This window comes from Dermacentor silvarum, chromosome 5, assembly GCF_013339745.2.
Source record: "Dermacentor silvarum isolate Dsil-2018 chromosome 5, BIME_Dsil_1.4, whole genome shotgun sequence".
Taxonomy (NCBI): Eukaryota; Metazoa; Arthropoda; class Arachnida; order Ixodida; family Ixodidae; genus Dermacentor; species Dermacentor silvarum.
In genome coordinates this window covers 66543147-66566831 of record NC_051158.1, presented here as the reverse complement: position 1 = coordinate 66566831, position 23685 = coordinate 66543147, and the positions used below count along the sequence as shown (strand labels likewise).

The following is a 23685-nucleotide window of genomic DNA, read 5'->3' as shown; positions in this document are numbered from 1 at the left end:
TAAGGTGCAAGTTGAATGCCCATTTCAAACAATTATTAAGTTCTAAAGATTTCAGTTGCATCAATTGTATTGAGCATGCGCACAGTCACTGATATATCAGCGCTAAGTTCGAAGCAAATTTTAATTGCTTAAAAAGTACTTATTGCTACACATTAAACATCACAGCCGATTTTGCTGAATGGCAGCATCAACATGGTGCATGGTTTTGGCTTATATGGAAAGAGTAAATGTTGCTCATCAACAAATAGCTGAAATTCAATAGTGTTACATTCACTTTTCAATTTGTCTATTATAAAAACAACCATTGTTCTACGGCACTGTTAGCCCCGAATACAGATAAACGTTTTGCAGTCGCACCACGCTCTTGCACATTTCGAGGGACGGGCACAGTTGCGAGAGCAAATAACCCGCGCGTAGATTTTCAATATTTGTAATGCGAGAACTTTCTTCGTGACTGCGTGCGCAGCCTCCGTTAATAGAAAGCAAATATGCATTCTTGATCGTTCGCGCACGACGAGCGATCGATATGCCGAAGTGACGCCTTCGTGCTAGTTAAACCACGTTTAACCCATAAGGCAATCTCTTCGTATTGCAGGATTAGTGAATGGTGAGAAAGTTGGTGGGCATTCATAACTATATCTGGGCAGCACATTAAATCAATGAGCGCGGCGTAACACAGACAAAAGGGAGACAGAGACGTCCCGATTTCCTGATTCGTCTATCTTTTGTGGGTGATACGTCGCACTGATACATCCACTAATTGCAGTCTGTATCGGGGGCTACGCAGAACCTTCATGTAAATAAAATCACGACATAATTAACCGATCACCAGCGCGTGTTCTGTGCGCGACGTCCATGCATGAACCGACACGGAGTACGGACTACGATCCGGATCCTCCCGAGCCGTGTTTTCGGTCACTGTGCGTGCGAGTTATTGAAGCCAAGCAGGTGAAGGCTTGCGATTCATGTTAGCAAGCATAGCACGGTGGCATACCGATAGAACATATAACAGCATCCTTCCTCAATGCAAAGCCATGCCATTTCCAAGCATCTACGGCTGAAAACGCCGCAAAGCAAACACCCATGGAGTCATGCAAACACCTACGGCCGTCACCGCTATCAATGGCGCCAAAAGGGGTGGTAAGCTGCGCCGCCACCAGTGAGCCATGCGAAACTTGACGTAAACGTCGACAATTGAATAATGTGTGTGGCGTTTATGCTTCTATAACTTAATTCAAGAAATATACAATATTTCCATTTAAAGGACATGTGTATAAGAAGAATACGTAAGTAAATTCGCAAGAAATTTAGACAGTAAGTGTTTTATTTATGAAACATTTGTTCGAATAGTTTGCTAGTAGCCAGAGAAGCAAAGTGAGACCTGAAAGATGGGATGATGAAGCGAGACCGGCGGAAAGCATACTTACCTGGTGCCGAGATTACCGTGATCAGCCAGGCGGTGTCTCCAGAGAGAGGCGCGGGCATTGCACTGCGCTCGTGCTGACCTCTGCCACTACCCCAAACTGGGGCAGATGGGGCATGCAATTTTTGGTAGTGGGGGACTGCGTTCGCGCTATCCCCCTACTCTTTCAAACAAAGATAAGATGTAGGGTATGATTCCAGAGTACTGTTCTGCAGCGTAATGATGCTGCTGGGCGCACCCCCGGGGCTCTGCGGTGAAATATCGACGGTGAGTTGACTCTGCCGCTGCGCCGCAAAGCCTCCCACGCTCTCCTCTCAATCGTTGCTTTACTGGTCGATGATTGGCCCGAGCCTCGGGCCGTCGCCCGGGAAACGCGCGCCGAGTGACGCTTTGCTTGCCCGCCAGCTTCCTCGTCACAACCACAATCTCTCTCTCCCTACCCTCCGGCAGAGTTTATGGTTTTTCGTCGGCGCCATTTGCAGGCCGCCTCCCTCTGTTGCGAGCACGGTGTAAATATTCTTCCACCGTGGTTGCGAGCCAAGCTCCGTCTTCGTCGGCGCCATTTGCAGGCCGCCTCTGTTGCGAGTCAAGCTCCGTCGGGGTACGAGGGGTACGCTCTGACTCTTGAAGGTCTGCTTTTTATGTGGTTTTTGTTATGCCCGGGTGCTGCGCGTTTCAGTGCGCCAGCCGGCGTGAAAATGGCTTCACGCTGTTCACCATCCCTCGAAGAAAAAATGACACCGCGCGTAGAAGGAAGTGGATTCATAGCATCGGCCGTAAGGACTTCGTTCCGACCAAGCATACTGTGCTCTGTGAGGTACTGTGTATACTTGAAGCTTATTGCGAGTTCATGAGAATGCGAACAATCTTGCTTAATTCGCTTATCATTTTGCGCCGTCTTGAACGTTATTCATTTCGTTTGATGGTGTATGTTGTAATAACGATGTGCGGAATTCGCCTACCAATAGGCTCTTCAATTTATTAATAATCTCGGTGTGTATTTCTTGCGAAAACGCTTGCAACGCAGACGTTTGTTTTGTTGCTAGCGCTTCTGGCTTAGCGAAGGATAGCAAAGGTGATTTTTAATGCAATAGCATATATTAGGAGGGCCATGAAGGCACAAACCATCCATAGTCTGTGTGAAGCCTCGAGGTCTGGCAGATGTCTAAGGTGTATAGAAAAGGATACTAGTAGTAGTAAGAGTTCGTGGTAGTATAATAACATATAATATAGAATATAACTAAACTGAATGCAATAATTACTGTGACTAACTATGACAAGTAAAACTGAGTGTGATTAGGAATGAATAAGTAACGAGAATAATTAATAATGACTCAGCTATAACTGACTTAAAAAACGACCATGGATGAGCCAGCGAAATTGAGAATAACGAAAAATGACCTCGGAAAATAGAGAATGAAAAAGAATGACAACAAAATTTAAAATGACGCAGGAAAATTACAAATAATTAAGAATGCCTCAACCAAGTTTAAATGACTAGGAAAAACTCATTAACATGGAGAATGACTAGGCAAAATAAGGCAAGACCAAGAATGACTGTAAAATTGAAAATGGCGCAAAGCAGAATTGAGAATGACTCAGTGAACTCGAGAATTACTAAGAATGACTGAGTGAATTTGAGTATAAGTAGAGTTTACTAGGTCACTCTAGTATAAGTAAGAATGACTCACCAAAATTGAAAATGACTAAGAAGGCCTAAGCAAAATTTTGAATTGCTAAGAATGAATAAGAAAATGATTCTTCAAAATTGAAAATGACTAAGAATGCCTAGGTGAAATTGAGAATGGCTAAGAAAGACTAAGCAAAATTAGGAGAGTAATAAATGACTCGGGGGAAAAATGTGACTATAACCAAGAAGGACTCAGTAAAATTTGAGAATAAATGAGAATGACAGAGGTGGACGGTTACCGAGGAATGAGGAGCGGTCTAGAACAACAGATATGAAATGGGTCTTTCTCAGCCTCAAAATATCTTCAAATATAAATACCCAAACAGCTATCGCTGAATATCGCGTTATAGAGCGGTGATTGTTTGGTGACTTTTTTTTTTCACGCAGAATGTATTGCTAACCATATGTGCTCCTAATAATACTGCTTGATATTGCAGCTGCATTTCACTTATGATCAGTTCGAGCCGCTGATACTGGAGCAGTACGGGAGGAAGAAATTGAAACCTAATGCCGTTCCGACAATTTTCTCTCACCGAAGTGCACTGCCACTCCCAAACAAAAGTGGTGAGTGACACGTCTTGCACTTTGTATAGAATGAACAAAAAGTATCTTTTAAAACTTTTACTCTTGGTATAGATGCCCAGTAAAAAGCTAGCGATGTAATGATGACCCGCGACCATTTTTAGGAATTATGTTTTTTCATGTTAGGAATCATATTTTCTCACGCTGCATACGAATTATTTTGTTTTGCTGCAGCACATCTACCTGCGAGCAATGTCACATCTGTAGTGCCTGCCGAGTTGCCCAGTGAGTATGCTCTTTTGAGGCATTGCATTTCCACGCATACTTAAGCCAGTGCTTCAGACTTTCAGGACTCCTTGGGTTTTGTATTTCAGTGCCAATCGAAGAAGACACCTCGATTCATGATACCAGTGGTGAGCAGTGCATCCCTGAAGGTGAGCAGAACTTCGGCACACCACATGCATTTGCAGTGCTGGGTGCTTCAGACTTTCAGGACTCCTTGGGTTGTGTATTGCAGTGCCAATCGAAGAAGACACCTCGATTCATGATACCAGTGGTGAGCACTGCATCCCTGATAGTGAGTAGAGCGTCGGAGCACCACATGCATTTGCACTGCGTGATATTATTTTTCGCGCAGGCATCTCGACAGCCAAACATATGCATGAGGGCAGCATTATGTCTTCAACGCCATTTTTCGCTTCTCCTGAACATGCTCGTAAGAGACACTGCTCTTCTGCGCAAGCATGACAGTTACATGGTCGTAATGTTCATGGCGGTCTACGCATTGATCGTCAGCCACTGAAAACGCTTGCAGTAGTAGTACAGATACGCCGGATCACGAGCTCGGCATTTAAGCAGTGCTTGCCTTCCTCTTTACAGTCCCCACTGTAGAAGAACCCGAGGTTCATGACTCAAGGGAGCAGCCGTCTTTTCCTGAAGGTGAATATTACGTTTGCTAAGATATATTTGTTGACATTGTCTGAGACTTTTTTTGCAGGTCCCCAAACAGCCACGCAACCATCTGTAAGCAGCATGGCGACAACAGAGCCTCCTGCATCTGACCTTGAGCATGCTTGTATGTTTTGCTACGAATTCGTAAAACTTAAGTGGGCGTATTTTAATATGTATATATAAAATGTGTGTCTGGTGTCTCAAGGAATGCGTCTTTTTTTCTTTAACAGCACACCAAGCCCTGTTAGATCGCATATCAGAGCTGGAGCGCCTTCAAGAACAATCAAAGAGGAAACTAGCAGCTTCCAAGAGGAGATACCTTAAAAGTGAAAAAGAAAAGGAACAGCTGAAGTCAAAAATTAAACATCTTTCAGTGATGACCAAATGAGGTAGCAGCTTTCAACCCAAGGGATGCAGTGGGAGGCCAACACGCTTGTCAAGTCGCTCAAGCTTCATCTGTCTTGCGGGTCCCAAGGGTACTGTCTGCTGCAAAGTTGCGGTTTTCCGTTTCCGACCGAGCGTATACTCCAACGCCATCTAGAGACCTTCACAAGTTTCGGCCTGGGCTTCTTCAAGACATACTCGAACCTCTCAGGATGAAGGTATGCTTAGTGTAGTGGGGAATATGCATGTAGGCGAGGAGCCCGTGCAGCCGCCTCAGCATACGTCAGAGGTGCGGCCACGGGAGCCGGCTGAGACGAAGATGGAAGAGCTTCGGTCACTTGCTCTTGAATCATCTGCCGGATCGCTGGAGCCAAAGAGTGAGAAGGCTTCTCCGTAGTCGGCAAAATGGAGAGCTGTCGCGCAACCTCCTCCCGCACAAATTCTTTTATCCGAGTCAGCAAAGTTGTCTGGTTGTCGCCAATAACCAATGCTGTTAGCGAATCTTCCGTGGGTGGTGGGCGTCGAGCTAAGATGCGTTGTTTCCGTAGCTCGTCAAAACTTTGGCACAAGTTGATGACGTCAGCCACAGTACGCGGATCCTTCGCTAACAACATTTGAAAGGCGTCCTCATCAATGCCTTTCATAATGTGTTTTATCTTGTCCTGTTCAGCCATTGACGAATTCACCCGCCTACACAGGTCAATGACATCTTCAATATAGCTGGTGAACGTTTCACCGTGAAGTTGCGCGCGCCCACGTAGGCGTTGTTCAGCGCGAAGCTTGCGCACAGCGGGACGCCCGAACACTTCTGCAAAACTGGTCTTGAATGCAGTCCATGTGGTGAAATCGTGTTCGTGGTTTCGGAACCAGAGGTTCGCGACGCCGGTAAGGTAAAACAACACGTTATGCAACTTGGTGGCGTCGTCCCACTTATTGTGCCGGCTTACCAGCTCGTACGATGACAACCAATCCTCCACGTCATGATCATCGGTGCCGCTAAAGACGGCAGGATCACGCTGGCGCAACACACCAGAAACGATGACCGCTGGAGGCTGAGGTGTATCTTCCTGGGTGGTGTTGTCAGGCATGGTCGTAGCAGTGGGTAGCGTCCGGCTTCGGAGTTCCAGTTTTCGAGGTTACCCAGCACTTCCACCAAATGAAAGGGGGATTTATTGAGACTCGTCCGAGGGATCGCAAGTGGCTTTGTAGGCACAGTCCTAGCTGTTGGCATCCGTAGCTCGAGCTCGGGTCTCGCGCCGAAGCGATGGCAATGCCCACGGCGCCTACATGCATATTCCCCACTACATTAGCAATTTTTGAAACCTATAATACATGGCAGAAATGTGAGGATTGCTTGCTATGAATTGGTAATAGCATTAACGATTCTGTTCATTCCATTGAGTTACTATACCCTCAAGCTACTTTGTCATTATGCTATGTTATTTTGATTTAATTAACATTAAAGACATTGTAGAAAAATTTCTGAATTCGGGGGTAGCATTACCTTTTAGCAACATTAACTGCTGGGCTCGTTAATCTTTCATAATTTTGATGAACCAGCACAAAGACCACATAGAGTAGACACAAGGAGAATATCAGCGCTTCCGTTAGTGTCATCGTCCTAGTGTCTAGTACGTTGTGTTCTTTCTGCTGTTTCACAAAAATGATGGTAGCGTTAATGATATATGATTATTTAGATGTGGCTGTGGCGGATTTTGTATTTATTCTGAGGTGTTTATTACGTTTTTTTTTCTCTTAGGTGAACCGCAGGAAACCTGATGAACACCACGCCAGATTAATGATCGACGAAATGCAACTTACACCAGGGCTTGTTTACGATCATTCATGTCGGTGTATTGTCGGCTCCCCTACATTGCCTTTATGTGATGGTTCTCTGCCGGAAGATACCTTAGCTATTCACGGCTTAGTGTTCCTGTTGGGTGGACTGTCCACGAGATGGAAACAAACTATTGTTAATCTTTTAACAGGCAGTTCATTCAGTGCTCTAGCTTTGAAGGAGGAAATCATTAAAATCATAATGGCATGCAAGTCAATTGGGTTTAAAATCCATGTGGTAACTTCAGACATGGAGGGTCGGAACCTGGCACTCTGGAACCTTTTCGGTATTCATGCGGGAAGAGATAGCAGGCCACACACAAGCTGTGTTCACCCCTGTGAGTCTGGAAGAAAACTGTGGTTTTTGCTGATGGCCACTCTTGCTCAAAAATTTGAGGAATCACTTGACTAAAGGTCAGCTAATTTACCTTCTGGATGATGTAGTTCAGAAAAATGACCAGGAAAATGAACAAAGTTGAGAATGCGTGCAAGAAACCCCACTCCACGCCTCTACGAATTCAAGTGCAGCCTTAGGAGTGCAAGGTTAGCGCAATTTCTAAAGCCGAGTAGGCATAGTAGTTACTCAGACGATGAAGGTTTCTTGCTCATAGGCTTGAATGCAGAGAAGCAACAGAGTGAAGAGGGGAGCGGTAACATTCTAGACTTGAGCAAGGAAAGAGAGGAGTCTTCAGTTTACCTAGCAGGGTACGTTATATCGAAAATAACAAAGAGACTTAATTGTGAACACTGCAGTGCTTCCCTGGCTTCTAGTGATGCAAGTTGCAGGCTAATTCAGATGAAGAACTATTCTATGTCGCACCTGTCGCTCGCCAGCCCTTCTGCGGGTGTCGTTGAAGTCATAAAAGTCGCAGAAAACTTTTTCCGTGCAAACAGAGAGGAGCTGCTATCAAACCATGTTAGCCCGTCTGCAGTTGACCATACTTCAGAGTATTTCCGTGCAAAAATTTTTTTTGCTTCTTCTCATAACATATTGCCAGAAGTCGTTAGTATGTTCTTGAGAGTACGAATGCAGATTTCAGTTCCAACGGAGGCTTCTCAGATAGCACATAACGCTGCACACAGCAAGTACGGAAGCAAGAGTATTGGGATGCGTGCCGCGGTATCCAGAATATGGTAGAATATTCTAATCCTTCCTATTGATGCTGATGCGTATGGTTGTAAGGCAGCGCATGTCCCCAGCCAGGGTTCCACAAGTTTCTTCTACAACCGCGTTTTACCTAAGACCTTCAATTTCCCTATGCCTTCGTTTATTTTCCCGTATGTTTCTCGTGTGAAACTTCAGGAGGCACCTCAAATAAAAATTGCACCTGAACAGTTGTGAGTTGTCGTTTTATTGCAGTTGTGTTATCGATGTTCCAGACTGATACTTCACATTTGAAATTTGTTTTGGCAGCGCTGAATATTTTATACCAGTACCTTAACAAACAGGCAAAATGTCAAAACCCTACAGCTCTCTCTCGGCCGGTGCTGTTAAATCGCATATCCCTACTACTATCGCCTACTAGCAGTTTTATGGACGAATTGCAAGAGAAACGGCACCTGGGTGAATCAGTAAGACAAAAGTTTGGAAGAATAAACCAAATAAATCGGCAAAGGAGGACCAGAACATAGCTAAACAGGCCTTTAAACATTTTCTAACATAGCTATATATGCATCTGTTTAGACCGATGACCATACGCAGTTGACCGTCGCGACACCACAACACTAGCGCTCTTCTGATATCTAGCGTCATGCGAAGAGGGAGTCTGAGAAATGCCTTTTCACGCGAGCCTTGACTTGCTGCAGGTGATCTGCAAACGCTGTAAAAAAACGCAATTGACTCCAATTGGGAAATTTCCAATTTGTACCAATTGGAAAATTTCCAATCGTAAATTAGTATATAACTGGACCAATTGAACCAACTGGAACGTGACCAAATGGTTTTTGTTGGAGTGACCAATTGTACCCAATGGGTGCCAATTGGTTTGAAACCAATTGGTTGGAATGACCAATTGCACCAATGGGCAATACCAATACACACATATACCCCACAAAGCAAACCTAAATAATTTTCCAGCTGTCAGAAACAGGTTTGCCATAGCCTTAGTACTGCATGCATAGCTATAACTCATTCCAGTTTCCTTGAATGGGTTCATAAACTGAAAGTATGATTTTGCAGTTGGGTTTTTTCTACAGTTGGGCTTAATAAACTATTTCGCAATAGTTTATTCCTATTGGTAGTCCAATTAGACTCAGTTGGGATTAATATGTAAGGTGGGCCTAACTGGTTCAAACTTGCAAGTCCAATTGGACTCAAATTGGTTGCATCCCTGACTCAATCGTAACCAATTGGAGGTAAGGAGTTCCCAATGGGCCCGGTTGATTCCAATTGGCAAGTCCAATCGGACTCAATAGGCAATTTATTATTATTTTTTTTTTTGACTGTCGAGAAAATTGGGGTAAGCGAAGGTTGTCATGTGTGTACTTGACCTACTACTTTCCCTTCCCTACTAATTTTCGTTCCCTTTCCTTCTACTTTTTTCCCTTTCGTGCAACTGTTGCTTCCGTTGCGTTGTACGTTGATGCATACATTTAGTAAACGTTTGTTTTATTACCGTTAACTTTACATTACCCTGACGAAGGTTAAATACACACACGTTAAGCTTTTCTTACCCCCATTTTCTCGACTGGGGAAGGGCCGACTTTTTTTATCCAGCGGCCGTGGCTGAAACTATGCTTTTAGTCAGCACGCGAATGTTTACAAGGCGATACAACCAATAAAAGTACTATCCTTCGTATGCATGTCCGTCAATTTGGTACGTATCAAATCGATGCTTCGCCAATCAGGCGTAACTATAAGTTCTCGTCTTCGATTTCAACAATAGGGGTACAGCGCGAACGCGATCCCCTCCCAAAAAATGCAGGTAGGCACGAGCGAAGCCCACGCCAGCCCCCTGGAGACACCGGCTGGCTGGTCGCGGTAATCTCAACAAATTTACGTGGCCGCTGGTCTCGCTTCACCACCCTATCCTTCAAGACTCGCCGAGTTTCTCTGGCTACTAGCGAGCTACTCAAATGGATTTTTCATAAATATAACTTTGGTAGTCTTAATTTACGATGTAATTATTTACGCTTTCTTCTTCTAAATATGTCCTTTAAGTAGGTAGATAAGTTATGACTTATAAGAGCATAAAAGTTACGCATATGTTAGCATTGTCAACGTTCACGTCAAGTTTCACAAGGCAGAGCGACAACGGGGACACCAACGCTGGCCAGGGTATTTTGTACGCAAACACGACAAGCCGCGGGTTGTAGAAAGGTGCCAATGCCACCAACCACAATGAACCTTTACGGTTCACAGAAAATAATTTCATGAATTTCCGAATATTCCTGAAAAAGTCGTGTGTGCCCCCCAGTCGGCCCTAGTGCATCATAGTGCTCTGAGCTAGGCCAACGTCGTCTGCTTCGTCTGTGCTTGCAGGTGCTTGCACACTACGTCGCGGTCGGTCGCGGTGACAGAAGGGTTTTCATTCGTGTTTACACCGTGCAAGGCGGCCTTGCGAAAGAGAAAGCCACGTTGTATCCGCGGAGGCACTCAATCGCATCAAGAGACGCGGCTGAACTGAGTTACCACGATGCATCGCTGACAACTAGCGTACTCTTACTTTGTGTTAATTGCGTCGGTGCGAATATATGGGCTGGCGCTCGCTCGTACCACTCCTACCGCGATCACACAGAGCGGGTTTTTAATCCCGACGAATCGCTGCTTGTGGCGAGATCTTCAGGGACGAGGCTGATACAATGTGTTAAGCAACGCGACGGCGACTGCATTCTCAGATACGCGGCGTGTGTGATGCGGTCGCTAAAAGCCGAGCGTGATTGAGGCATGATAGTTAAGCCGTCCAGACGTGATTCGAGGGCACCTGCTGATGCCTCGCGCGCATTCACGCCTCTATTTGAATAGTGCGTGACAAAGACGCATATGTATTAGCGTGGATCAGTCCGTCGTCGGACGACGTCAGTACTTCCACGCGTGATGCCTGTTAATAATCGACCCTCCGAATTTACGTGACCTCAGTAAATAACATGCGTACACTTCACATGCGGCCTCGCGTAGCCGTAGTATTTTGCCCTTGCAAACAAAATATACAAGAATGAGCCTTTCGTGTTTGAAGGTAGCGACATCTAATGTAAAACTAAATTATGTCCCTGCGACCGTTTTATTTTAATATACTTTTCCGTTTAGTTTGCGGGTGTGCTCTCTGAAAGTGGCACGACTGCTAGAGGGCCCCCAAGGGTCCCTGGACAAAGCAGATTTTTCTTTGTCATCCTGCGAGGGCCAATGTCACTGCCCACGAAACCAGGCACGGTGCAACCAAACATGCAAAGTTAGGTTACAGAATTCTCAAAGTGGATAAAGTACACGATGCATTGTTGTCTAAGCTGGGGACCACATATGGCTGAAGGCCATTGTGGAAACCACCTTTACTTTGTTCAAGAGGTAGTACTATAAAAGTGGCTGCTGTTGTACAGAGTGATGGTAATGTTGCTGAAGCCGGATGCGAATGTCGGGTTGGGGCAGAAGGTGTTTGCAAGCATGTAGCTGCCCTTCTGTGGGTGTTACTTGATTCTGTGCGGTCAGGTGTATGCTATCTGGCTGAGAGTAGACCGCGTACAACCAGAGCTCGAACTTGGGGCACAGGTGGAAAAAAAATCTCACCTGCAGTGCTTGCATTCCTCAGAGCTCAGCTTTGTAAAGCATGAGCCAAAGAAAACCAAGGCACGGAGAGCTGACACAAATGACGTAAGAGTAAAACTTACAGAAGAGGATCTCAAGGGCCTTTATGACACACTCAAGAAGCATCAGATCAATCCTATGCTGGCATGCGTGCTACAAGATGCCAAATTTCAGCCTGTGGAAATGTCCGACGCACCCTTCGAGATGAGCTTTGCACCCCTCCCAATAAAGTTGCCAGCAAGGGTCCCATGACCAGTATATATGCCTTCCACATATGAAACAAATGGTTGTTCACTATCACTCGATGAGGCACGAGAACTAAAAGCAAGCACAAGGCAACAAAGCAGCAGTGAGAGAATTCGCACTGAAAGATCAAAGCGGCTGACAACGTCACATTTAGGAGAAATATTATCAAGGCAAAAGGAGATTGAAGAAAAATTACAGCATATTTGCTACTACATCCACATAGACAAAGCACATGGCCTTCAACATTGAGAATGTTGCCACAACAAACGCGAGAGCAGAAGTGTTCCACCACAGCTTGTGTGTAAATTTTGGTGTGCCAATGCTTGGAGTGTCGCCTGTAGACTACTTCAGATAAAAACACTCTGCATCCACGGAGTGCTATGCTGACAACTCTTTGGCAGTGTGATCACTAGTGTACCTGAGGAAGGGCAAGCTGCACTGTAATCATAAATGTTACTTCCAGCTTCAAGGGCAGCTCCTATTCCTTCAGTTTCTAATTTTTGGGGGTAAATAATGTAAGGAAACGTAGCCATGCTCCAGTGTGTTGTTTCACTGCCAGGAATGCAGCACGTCCATCCACCGCCTCATCTTGTCAGCATTGTGTTGATACCACTAGCTGATACTCATACAGTGGCACAAAAATTAAACAAAAGCACCAACACAAGCAAGCATACTGGTGGGATTAGTGGCTCAAGTTTGCACAGTGACCACTTTATCCGGACTTGCGAATATACAAACGACACATTCTAGCGAGCCATGCATTGCACTGGTGCACGCTTCTTCCATAATGCCTTCTGTGTGACCATTAGAAGCCAGCTATGGCTTTGTATTTTGTAAAGGTCCATTAGTGCACTGAAAATTGGGCTATTGTACACTTGCCATAAGGGGAAAAATTTTCATGTGTTCTACACTCGTGTTCCATTTAGCAGTGAGCTGCACTGTACTCACCCCTTAAGACATCCTGTAGGAACACGAAGCCCAAGGCAAATAACTTTTCAAAACCTTCAAATCTCTATTCTTTGTCAGTGCTCTGGGTAGTACATTGCCCGCTACAATCCTTTTCATTTCTGCAATGCAAACTTTCGTCACAAATTTTAAAATGGTCATTTATTCTGCAGCATCTGCGTGCAGTGATATGACCGTTGAAGTGTAGTCCATTAACAAGCTTACTGTTTTCAAATTCAGTTTTTGTATCAAGTTTCGTTTGCTCGATGTAAAGCCCCACAGCCTTCCAACAACAGCTAGGCAGTCGGTACTGCAGCTAGAGCAGGGAGTTCTGTCTGCGGTGAAAGCAGTAGAGCTAATCAGGGCGTTGGCTAGGATACCCATTGTTTTTGCAGTGAGGATGTCAGCACACGAAGATATCTGCTGACCACTAATCACGACTATTCAACCTAATTTGTGCTGTGTCTAGATGGCACAGGGGCCTTATCATTGTTGTGTTACCTAATAACTTCCATATTATGTGCAAGGTAGTTAGAGAAATAACTATGGTTCCTATTAATTACCTTTCTAGGACCTCATATCCTCTGTGTTATGACCTATCAATGAGTCACACACCTTAGCATCTTTCTGGTGTTTTAGAGAGCGCCACAGTGCTTGCAGTTGGAAGCAACAAGAATAGGTGGTGGTCAAAACACAGCAGCCATGACATTATTTCAACACCAGCAGTTTTTAAGGTTGGTTGGATACCTGCCGTGGTTGCTTAGCGGCTATGGTGTTGTACTGCTGAGCATGAAATCGCGGTATCGAATTCTGGACGCAGTGGCTGCATTTCGACGAGGGTGAAATGCAAAAACAGTGGACCATGCATTGGGTGTACGTTAAAGAACCCCAGGCAATCAGAATTAATCCAGAGTCCCTCACTAAGGCGTGCCTTATAATTAAATCGTGATTTCAGCACGTACGAGGGCGATTCAGAAAGTAATGCCTCCAAGCCCACTACTTTCGCAATAGTACTGCAAACAATTTGAACTCTTTATCATTAATGCACTGTTGTTTAAGCCATAGAATGTCACTTGCCTTACCTTCCTATCTCTTCTCGTTCCAGAGTAATCGAGCAATGCATGGCATCTAGTGGTGACGTCCGGTTGAAACAGCAGGCTGTAATTGAATTTCTGACTGTGGAAGGTTGTGCGCCTATCAACATTCATCGCCGTCTGACTGCAGTTTGTGGGGATGCCTGTGTTGATGTCAGCACTGTGCGGAGGCAGGCAAGGATTGTGAAAGACTAAAATCCAGCCGCATCAAATCTCCAGGATCAGTACCGAAGTGGGCGGCCCGCAACGTCCTCTGATGAGGATCATCAACATCAGGTGGACGAGTTGATTCGGGGCACTCGCAGGATCAAGCAACACGAGATCGCAACAACACTCGCCATTTCCATTGGTTCAGTGAACCACATGACCTCCTGCATTACAAGAAGATATGTGCTCGTTGGGTACCACGGCAACTGACGACTGACATGAAAGAGTCGAGGAAGAGAATCTGTCGGTGGCTGGTCCTGCTATATGAACAGGAAGGTGACAACTTTCTTTGCAGAATTGTTACTGGCAACGAGTCGTAGTCACACCATTACGATCCGGAAACGAAGCGTCAGTTGATGGAGTACCACCACACGTCCTCTGCTCCACCAAAAAATTCAAAGTTGTCCCATCGGCTGGCAAAGTGTTGTTGACCCTCTTCTGGGATTCGGATGGTGTCGTGTATACTGAATTTTTGCGAAACGGTCAGACAATAAACTCATAGCGCTGCGTTGACACCCTAAAGCGGCTGCGGGCCAGATTGCAACGCACTCGCAAAGGTAAACAGGCAATTGTGCACCACAACAATGCTTGTCCGCACACAAGGCACAAAACTCGGGAAGCACTGCAGCACCTTAGGTTCACGGCCATTTTGCCTCATCCTGCCCATAGTCCGGATCTTGCGCCCTGTGACTTTTGGCTCTTCCCCAAACTTAAGGGTCACCTTAAGGGCCAACGTCACAGTTGTGACGCGGAGGTGGAAGCAGCAGTTCGGCAATGGTGTCGCCAGCAGCCACCACAGTTCTTCGCCGATGGCATGAAAAACCTTGTTTTGTGTTGGCTCAAGTGTGTTGCCCGTAATGGGGACTAGTATGTTGAAAAATGATGCCACCATTTGTAGCTCACATTGCAAGCTTACCACTGACACCTGTATTGATGCTATCCGTCAAACACAAATAAAGGTATCACCTTGGAGGCATTACTTTCTGTATCACCCTCGTAAAACACCAGATTTTTTTTTTTAAGTTTGGTTGGTTCCCATTAGTTTAAGTGAGCCACCGTTGCTGGGTACGACGTGGATATGATTTTTTGTCCATGCAAATATATTGCAATGATATCGCTTTTGTATTACAGAAAAGACCTGGATTTTCACAGCTTCACAGGGGGAATAACTGCTGTGAACCACACCACTGTGACATTCAGAAATGATCTGAGGACAAAATATTCAAATTGTCACGGTATGAGTAGTCACACACGGGTTGCATACTTAGTGCCACATCTTTGGTGTAGTTGCACTTCTGTAATCAAGATTATGTAAACTCTCGTGTGCATCATCATGAACATCATTTGCATGAAACTTGTGTTGCAGACAGGTGCAAGCACGCGTGCAAACAATATAGCCAAAGGTTGAAATGGCAACAAAAATTGTTTATTGAAAACATGAATTAGGACAAATCACACTTGCATACCAAGTCCGTATGAGTGGAATACGCCGACCGTACAGGTGGCCGAGCAGACCTCCACTAGAGAACACATCCATTTTTCAAAATATGTGTTATATGTATACAATCTATATAGATCTATTAGAACCCATGTTCAAAAATAACTTTCTTCTGTGCAGTAGTATGACACATGTACAGACTTAAAAAGGACGCCACATGCCAAACATTCACAGCTCGGAACTCCTCTCATGGACATGACAGCATGCTGTTTGACTAGAATGACATCGACATAATGATTGCTCTGTAGATGAGCCAAACAGTAAAGAAAGAGTAATACGGTTTGATTTGGAACTACTAGTTGGCGCATATTGATTAGTAGTTCTGGCATTTTTTAATGCAGAGCCAGATAGTGACACCGCTTGACAAGGACACTGCTGTGACTTCTTGTCACTGTCTGCCCACTCGCCAAGATATGCAAGAACTGCCAGGCGTACAGGAAATTGAACCTTTTTTTCTTGTGTATTTAATACGAAGCAGCAGCCTTGGCTTTGAAAAATGCGGTCATCGGGATATTTTTCTCTGGTAGTCATTAAAGAGGTGACATTGTCTTTCTATGCAACAGTCTATGCATGAGAAGCAGTATGTGTTGCTTTAAATACGTTCAGCTTATCCTTGCTTCTCAGCTGAGCGACTGTGCAGTTCATTCTGTTCAGTCACTGGACAATACATGCTGGCGTAACGTCTCCGTCGCGGTGCTCTAATTTGACATTGTGAAGATGTCAGTGGGCTGCTCTGGCCTTTTCTCAAGCATCGAAGATGGCTGGTGGATGGTGCAACTAAATATGTGCCCATGAGAACGGGAATTCTTACATATTGCGATTTGCAAGCATCTAAAATATTGTGGACTGTCCTTGCATCTACCAAATGTGAATTACTGACCTAGTAGCATAAAGAACAATGACATCTCCTGTACTTACCACCCTACTGATGCACTGAAAAAGTTGTGAAGAATATTTTCAAAACCATACATGCAATGTAGGCAACAACATGTTTTTCTCTCTCGCACTAGTGGCCTGTTTTAAATTTGTTTGCTGCCTGAAAACTTGTGCATAAACTTGTTTTTTTTTTTCTCTTGCGCAGTTTGTTCTTGTTTGTCTTCAGTGCACTTTGAAATTTCTTCATCTGTTTGCATCAATATTGATGTCAACTATGGCACTTGACAATACACACAGTGGCAACAGATCATGAGGAACAGCAAACGTAATCAAGATAGTACGTGACATAAAGGATGGTTTGATAAGTGAGAAATGGATCTGTAGCCGTACCAGTGGTAAGAAATAAAACATAGATGAAGACGTGTAATGAATGAAATAGTGTGATGCAATCAGCACTGCCAACACAATTCCCGTAAAAGTGTATCCCTATGAGCAACCAGAAAAGGAAGACCGAAACTATAATTCAGGAGGGCATAGCTACTTGAAAACTATGCTGATCGTACAAGTCTTGCGCGAGGACAAATGGTCAGCAGTAAAGCTACTTGGCACACACCGTAGTATTTAACCCCCATATATTGTGAACACGGATACAATACACGAAGGTCAATTTTTGGGCTTAATCAAGAAAGAAATTTAACTGTGCATATTATAACAAAAAAACAAACAAACAAAAAAACTAAGCACTTCAGTCCACAGAAACTTTGGTACATGGAGGTCATATGAGGGGAAAATTTGGTGAGCCGAAATTTTCTGGGAAAAATTTTTTTATTATATATGCAGAATTTTATGGTGCTATTACGGTTTACAATTTTGGTTCACAATTTTACTTTGGTACCTAAATTTGACATGCTGGAACCAAAGTAAAATACACATGAGTAAATGTTTCTTGAAAACGAATTCGGTGTTCCTTCTCGCATTGCTCACGGTTCTACAACTGCCTTGACCATTACACAAACAGTTCTGAAGAATGCCTTGCAGATATCTCATGAAGGCTTCTGAATTAGAGAATCCTGAGACAGTGTTGCAATATAAACGTACGGACAGACTTAAATCGCTTTCTAAATGCACCCATTTGTAGAATGCTCATTTGTAGCTGGAAACTAAAAACAATGAGAAGCGATGCTTGGTGTGTTGTTTTTAATTTAAACAAAGCTGGCCTTGCACACTAAACTTGGAAGTTTAGAAACATGGGAGACAAAACCAAGATGAATGTACATGGTTAGAATAAAGTTTGATAACATGTAAAAATACACTGTACCAATGCATTCAATGTACAAATGGTGTTTTCATGCAAAAATGCATGCGGTAAGCTAACAACAAAAATGGCAGAACCAGGGAATGTACCATGGGGTGCTATATATCACAAGAAAATGACTTTGAACAAACCACTCGCACGTCAAAATGAAATGAAGCAAGCGGAATGAGTAAAACCATAAATGCACAGCAATACAGCAAAAAGAAAAAAAGTAAATAACAAAATATACATCAACAAATGCTCCTAGTAAATGTTCCGCGGGCATCTGTTGGTATTAAACAATGGCACCTGGCAGCTTTCAACAACCGTTGCAGCACTTAAATATACAACATAGCGGATGAATACATAAATAGCATATGCTCCACAAGCCCATTACTGAACCAAACATTCAGTGAACATAAATATGACTCGCATCCACAACTGCGTGAAATTTTGAACACTACAGATGCTGAACATATGCAGAGCAAATGCTGCTTTACAGATTGCACGAGCAAAAATGAGATTTCCCAGGATGTCAAAATCTGGAACTTGTTTCGAGTGGAATGTACATGTGCTGCCAACGACATCACAACTGGAGTGTTAAAAAAAAAAAAAAAAAACAGCTGTCGGCACACGCAATCCATTTCTTAATGAAATGGAAAGTTTGGCCAGTCAGCTTAAATCCGCCGTGTGACAAGCATCCCATTTTAGAAGCCCACACAAATAATCGATCACCAGTTATTTTATGCAAATCTAACTGCGATATTAAAAATTGCACTATGGCAAATGCAGCACAGACACCAATCAAGTTTTGAATGGTGAATGTCGCGCTTAATGCTTAAATACGGTGACTGCAAAGTCCTGCTAGTATCTTCCAGCAAGCAGTCTAACTACTGCTAACCTCTGCACGAGTTTCCAAGCTAGCTGGTACATCCAAGTAGTACAGCTGTGTGAGATTACTAGGTGGTTGAGTTCATTAAAATGTCAAGAAATCGATGAAGCCCTTTCTCGAAAGGCTGCGACTAGATTCAGCTCGTGAACGGAATGAGGAGACGTCGGTTCTCAGACGGCCAGTAGGGCCCACAGGATATGGTTGGGGCAACAGTGGCACACCGGCACTATTGAGAAACAAATCGTGGTGAAAGGCAAACCTCCGATGTGACTAGCATGCACCTTTCTATTTTTGCTACACAGTCGGTTACAATCTATGAACACAGTGGCAAACATGCCTTAAAAGGGAATATGCATTTAGTGCACTGGCTTTGTGGATATACGAGCTTCAACCGTTGAGTGTGAGGTCGCGGGTTTGATTCCCGGCTGCCGCGGACGCGTTGCGAGCCGGGCTGAACGCGAAAATTCCAGCGTGCGAAGCTTTTGGTTCACGTTTAAGAATCCTAGGGTCTGTATTTAGTAACGGTTCTTTCCGCACTTTTTGCGTTTTTGTCGTTCGCTCACAGAAGCCGTGCAATTGCCAGGATCAGCCACCAGGTGGCACAAATGATAAAATGTGAATAGAATTGGAGGAACCAAATGCTCACGAAATGTGGTCCAAGATGATCTCTGTATAGGGCCTGTGTTGTTTTGGGAGTTTAAATTTTGTCGACCAAGGATAATGGCATGAACCAGCTGACTAATGTTGCTCATTCCTGCTTTTCTGGTTTGTGACTGCATATATTTGTGTTCGCAAGACACAATGTTGACAGCATTCCCCATCTGCCAGGATGTGTTTGCGCAGCCTATTACAGGGTGGGAACCCGAAGATTCTTTCAGGACACTGAGCTAGTTGCTGTGTGCTGCCGACAAGTGTGCATGCATGTTTATGTACCCTGCTCAATGCTAAATTCCTTTCTATGCTTTTGAGGGAGGACCCTCAAAAAGAAAGGGAACAGATTCGTACAGTGCTTCACCTAAGTGTGGTTGTCGAGCATGTGCAGTTTAAATGCTCAGTGATTTAACATTTTAGCCAACAGTCATCATACTGAGATAGCTATGCTTTGCTATTGCTCTGGTCTTCCAGCTGCTATGCACGATGTTCACAGGAAAAAAAATGTGTGCATATTTAGGACATTAGGAAGTGGACATATTGTAGGATAAAAAAGTGTTTCTTGCTGAATATGAAGGCTTCCGAGTTGACCAGGATTTTAGAATATTGCTGAAAAAAAAGAATACTTGCCACACTTATAACTTGCCATCAAGACAGTGGCACCATTTGCACTGTATTGAACTGTCAGTACAACCAGAAGGAGAGGAATATACAGCCTTTTCACACTGCACCTGTACCAATGACCAAAGGGGAGCCCCAGCCTGGAGCCACAGCTTTGACGAAGATGATTATTTTTGTCAGGCCATGCTGCCATATGTTATGGCACTAGTATGGTTATTGCTGGTACCAGCTGGTAAATAAGTGATAACTGGTGACATAGCTGGTATCAGCTGGTTCCTGCCACAACTTGTAACTGGCACAGAGACCTGCATTTTTTCTATATAATATCACAAAGGAAAAAAATGTGCTTATCGCTGCTCTGTTCTTGGTCAAGTTTTGCAGCAAGATCATATATTATGGTCCGGATCGTTCGATATAACACTTGTCACTGTTACTTGCCTAGTTAGTCAAAGAAAAAAAATGTGAATTTGCCTTTTTTGGCGCTCCTCGCAGTATGTGATGTTTACAACATGGCAGCTACGATGTCACCTTGTTGCTTCCGGTGTCTGCAGTATCTGCAAGAAGCATGACCTTCGAGATTGGTTTCCATTGCTCACTGCGAAGTGCAATGTAAACAACAAGGAGGTGCAGATGAAGGGAAATTCACATCTTTCTTCTTGGCAAGCCAGGCTTGTAGGGGTGGTGATTTGGGCGAGTTGGAACAGTTCAGTCATGATGGCGATCAACTCAATACGTAAACAAAGGACAAAAATACCGAGAAGGTAACTGAGGACACAGTGCTGCATTACAACCGAATTTTATTGGAATCTATTATTGGAAGTTGGCACTGCTGTCCTCGTTACCTTGGTTTTTTTGTCCTTTGTGTAGGGCGCTGATCACCATCATGACAGGCTTATAACACTGCTAAGTGCTATACTGAATGATCAGGATCATAAAATTCGATCTTGCTGCAAACATTGAGCATGAATAGAGCAGCAGTAACCACTAAAACCATTTTTTTATGACATGACGGGAATAACACGGGTCTCTCTACATTAGGTGCTGTTACCCTGACAAAGAGAAGTCCCTTGCTTGAAATGTTGGCTCCAGGTTGAGGCTTCATTCAGTCAGCCACTGTTGATCACTTACTCATCTTCCTGCAAACCCTTTGCATTATTTGCATGTTTATCACTCTTTTTGCCATTGAGCTTCTCACTGGGCGTTTAAATGTGTAAGATACTGCACTTTCAGTGAAAGCTCCAAAAAGAAATCGCAACTGTGCCTTAGCCAGCCAGTGCCTTAGGCAAGATGCCAGCCGCAAAAGGGCACCACGGCTTGCGGACAAGTTGAAGATATCATCTTTCACTTCAAGGCTATTGGTCTTATCACAGTAGCCGTGTCTATCTCGGATGAGAATGACTAGCACAACAAGCACGCGACTGTGTGTGTAATGGATTGATCGGCACGCTGCGGGACTCGACTTTTGTCTGTATATATATAGTGCACCTTATCTGTGTAATCCTAACCTGCTTTTTAATAAAAGAACGATGAGCTGAGACTGTCAGGCAGAGAAGTACTGACAACTGGCATTAGGCAGCTTTATGGTAATGCAAAACCAAATACTAATTCTAGCTGATGCAAGAGGATGCCGCTGAAACAAAACCAGGCTCTTCCCAAAATAAACTGAGTTGTGAGTCAGCGCTTGTTTGTTAACTCTGCCCATGTCCTCCTTTGTATTTTGTGTGCGCTACAGTTTGACAATAAACACAGGTTCTTTCTGCAAAAATTGAGTAATCGCCTATACTAAGAGTATGGAGCCATTCGACCAATAACGTGAGTGCTAGAAATGTGGCAACGATAACCACCTCCAACATGACTATGGTTTGCGAGAGCTAAATGGCCTTAAAAATTTTTCTCTCTAAATCTGTGCTCGACTTTCCTTGAAAGACCCTGAACTAATTGAAACAATGTTAAAGATGCATGCACCTAACGAACACTAGCAGAAACCGTGAAAATATTTCAACATGCAGTGGTTGCCTTTTCATAAAATAAATTTTGCTGGACCAGTTGCTGGACTACACCAGACATCATACACACTTGAGCAGTTCAGGCAATTGAAACTATGTTTAGAACAATCGTACCTAAACTGCTAAGGGGCACCAGTCTGTGCGTCAGGCTGGAAACACAATTCGCTAAACACAGCTTGATTTCAACCTAGGTCCGTCATATGTTGGCACATGGTTCTAGACTGCGGCAGAACGCAACACAACTATGGAGGCTCATTTACAAGAGCAGCCCGAGACAAAGCATAGTGCTGCCAACCATTCCTCCAGTACTGCGTCGTCTATGGCCCTGTGATGTCTTATCCTGTTTCAGTTCCGGAACGCTGCATTTTTTTTTCTGTGCGACTCGGCTAGTGCCCTACCCTAGCAGCTATGGACGACTGCAACAGACCCTTTTCCTAATTGCAGAGCTACCTTTCCGACAAGGCGGTGGTTTGCCAAGCTAACGGCGGCATAGTCAGTTATGCAGTTGGCACGTACAGTTGTGAGCAAAAATCTGAGGACCACCAGATGCCGTGAAAAAAAAGTTTTTCGTCGCAGCCTAGGCACGCAGGCTGAAACTCAAGTGCTACAGCCCTATCTGTGCCTGTTCGACCAATGCACTCTGTTGAGACAATTCCAGATTGCACGGCTGTGCTAAAAGAAATTAAAATTTTTTGCTCTTGTCGTGGTCTCTGGACTTTTGCTTGTGACTGTACACGCACAGGTTGTGCATGTTACGGGGTTGAAAATGCAGATGCGGCTCTTGCGACAAAAACATGTGCGACGGACAAGCACCAGCGTGCTCAGTCAATGATTAATGTTTGTTTGAATGATGACTGTTGCTGCCATTAGCTGGGCAAACGTGCGATGCGGAGATGCTCATTGGCATATAGGGAAAAGGGTCCATTTGGCATGTAAAAGAACACATTATGTGGTCAGCATCACGACCGATGTTGACCTGCCATACCACACATGTGGAAGCTGCGGGGGACTCATAACAACCATGACGGCAGGGTTACCAGTCGTGCCTGCTTTTGCAGAGACATGCCACCAGCCAACGGGAGCAGCTTCCCGGTGGTGTCGTTGAACCAGTGCCGACCTCACGCTTGCTCTAGAGAGTCAGAGGTCCCAGGAGAAGAGGTGGTGCTTGACGAGCATGTCGCGCACGCCTTCGCGCAGCGGTTGTGAGGGCTCCCGCTGTGTTGGCAGCTCCCAGTTGGGATTCAGGTTAAACGCAAACTGCGACAAGAGCCTGCGCAGAAAATTACCATACGTTACTTTCGCTCGTGCACGATTTGTCACTTGGCAAAATGTTACCGAAGCATCTAGGTTGACAGCACTGGCATCATTACTGTTGACATCTTATTGCAAAGCACGTCAGTGAAGAGGATTTCCCCGGATTTTGTCTAGTTGTAAGGGCAATATGACTTTGAATTAAGAACTCTTGTGGCGTTACTAAAACTAATAACTGAATTGAATGACATATAGGTGTAACCCTTCTTGCCTAGCCAAATAAAGAGAATCTTCAGCCTCCAAGAAGATAGCCTCTGATGTCTAATAGCCTTATTGTACAGATGACAGACGATAAGTATTCCAAACTCGTGTCAGAGTACGACTCTATCTGCAGGCTGTATTTAGCAACACGAGATCAATGTACAACGGTTATCTAGGTCTATTATGATAGATAGCCAATGCCAGTCTGTCGTGCATCCTGTTCAGAGCAGTAATGTTTGTATTCAAACCATGTGTCCATTCATTATTTCTTTATCTACGGGTAAACACTTTACTGGACT

The 23685-nt window shown here is 44.3% G+C and overlaps 2 protein-coding genes, 1 long non-coding RNA gene and 1 other non-coding gene across 4 annotated transcripts in view; 3 read left to right on the top strand and 1 right to left on the bottom strand.

Annotated features, from left to right (window-relative positions):
• Positions 1-1091: 1091 nt before the first annotated feature.
• LOC119453431 (THAP domain-containing protein 3-like) lies at positions 1092-8999 on the top strand. The gene is made up of 11 exons (XM_049667951.1): positions 1092-1140; positions 1906-2033; positions 2103-2240; positions 3551-3677; positions 3870-3920; positions 4010-4069; positions 4153-4212; positions 4515-4574; positions 4633-4710; positions 4817-5188; positions 6730-8999. The coding sequence occupies exons 1-10, from the start codon at positions 1092-1094 to the stop codon at positions 4972-4974; spliced, it is 909 nt and encodes a 302-aa protein (XP_049523908.1). The 3' UTR covers positions 4975-5188; positions 6730-8999.
• On the top strand, positions 1420-1583 carry LOC119454693 (U1 spliceosomal RNA). Its single transcript, XR_005192624.1, has one exon. It is a non-coding gene; the product is annotated as a U1 spliceosomal RNA (small nuclear RNA).
• A 2062-nt stretch (positions 9000-11061) lies between the features above and the next one.
• On the top strand, positions 11062-15024 carry LOC125945840 (uncharacterized). The gene is made up of 2 exons (XR_007467148.1): positions 11062-11194; positions 13841-15024. It is a non-coding gene; the product is annotated as an uncharacterized LOC125945840 (long non-coding RNA).
• A 416-nt stretch (positions 15025-15440) lies between these two features.
• Positions 15441-23685, bottom strand: part of LOC119453433 (small G protein signaling modulator 3 homolog) — a 37084-nt gene continuing 28839 nt past the window's right edge. Inside the window, 1 exon segment of the mRNA XM_049667949.1 lies at positions 15441-23144. Within this exon segment, the coding sequence (XP_049523906.1) occupies positions 23012-23144 (133 nt within the window). The 3' untranslated portion in view covers positions 15441-23011.

What these genes read in the sequence shown, in the direction of transcription:
- LOC119453431 (XM_049667951.1), top strand. Translation starts at nt 1,092, where the DNA reads ATGCAAACACCTACGGCCGTCACCGCTATCAATGGCGCCAAAAGGGGT. An exon ending in TGAGCAGTGCATCCCTGAAG is followed by an intron (nt 4,070 to 4,152) that starts GTGAGCAGAACT and finishes TGTGTATTGCAG; the next exon opens with TGCCAATCGAAGAAGACACC. An exon ending in TGAGCACTGCATCCCTGATA is followed by an intron (nt 4,213 to 4,514) that starts GTGAGTAGAGCG and finishes TCCTCTTTACAG; the next exon opens with TCCCCACTGTAGAAGAACCC.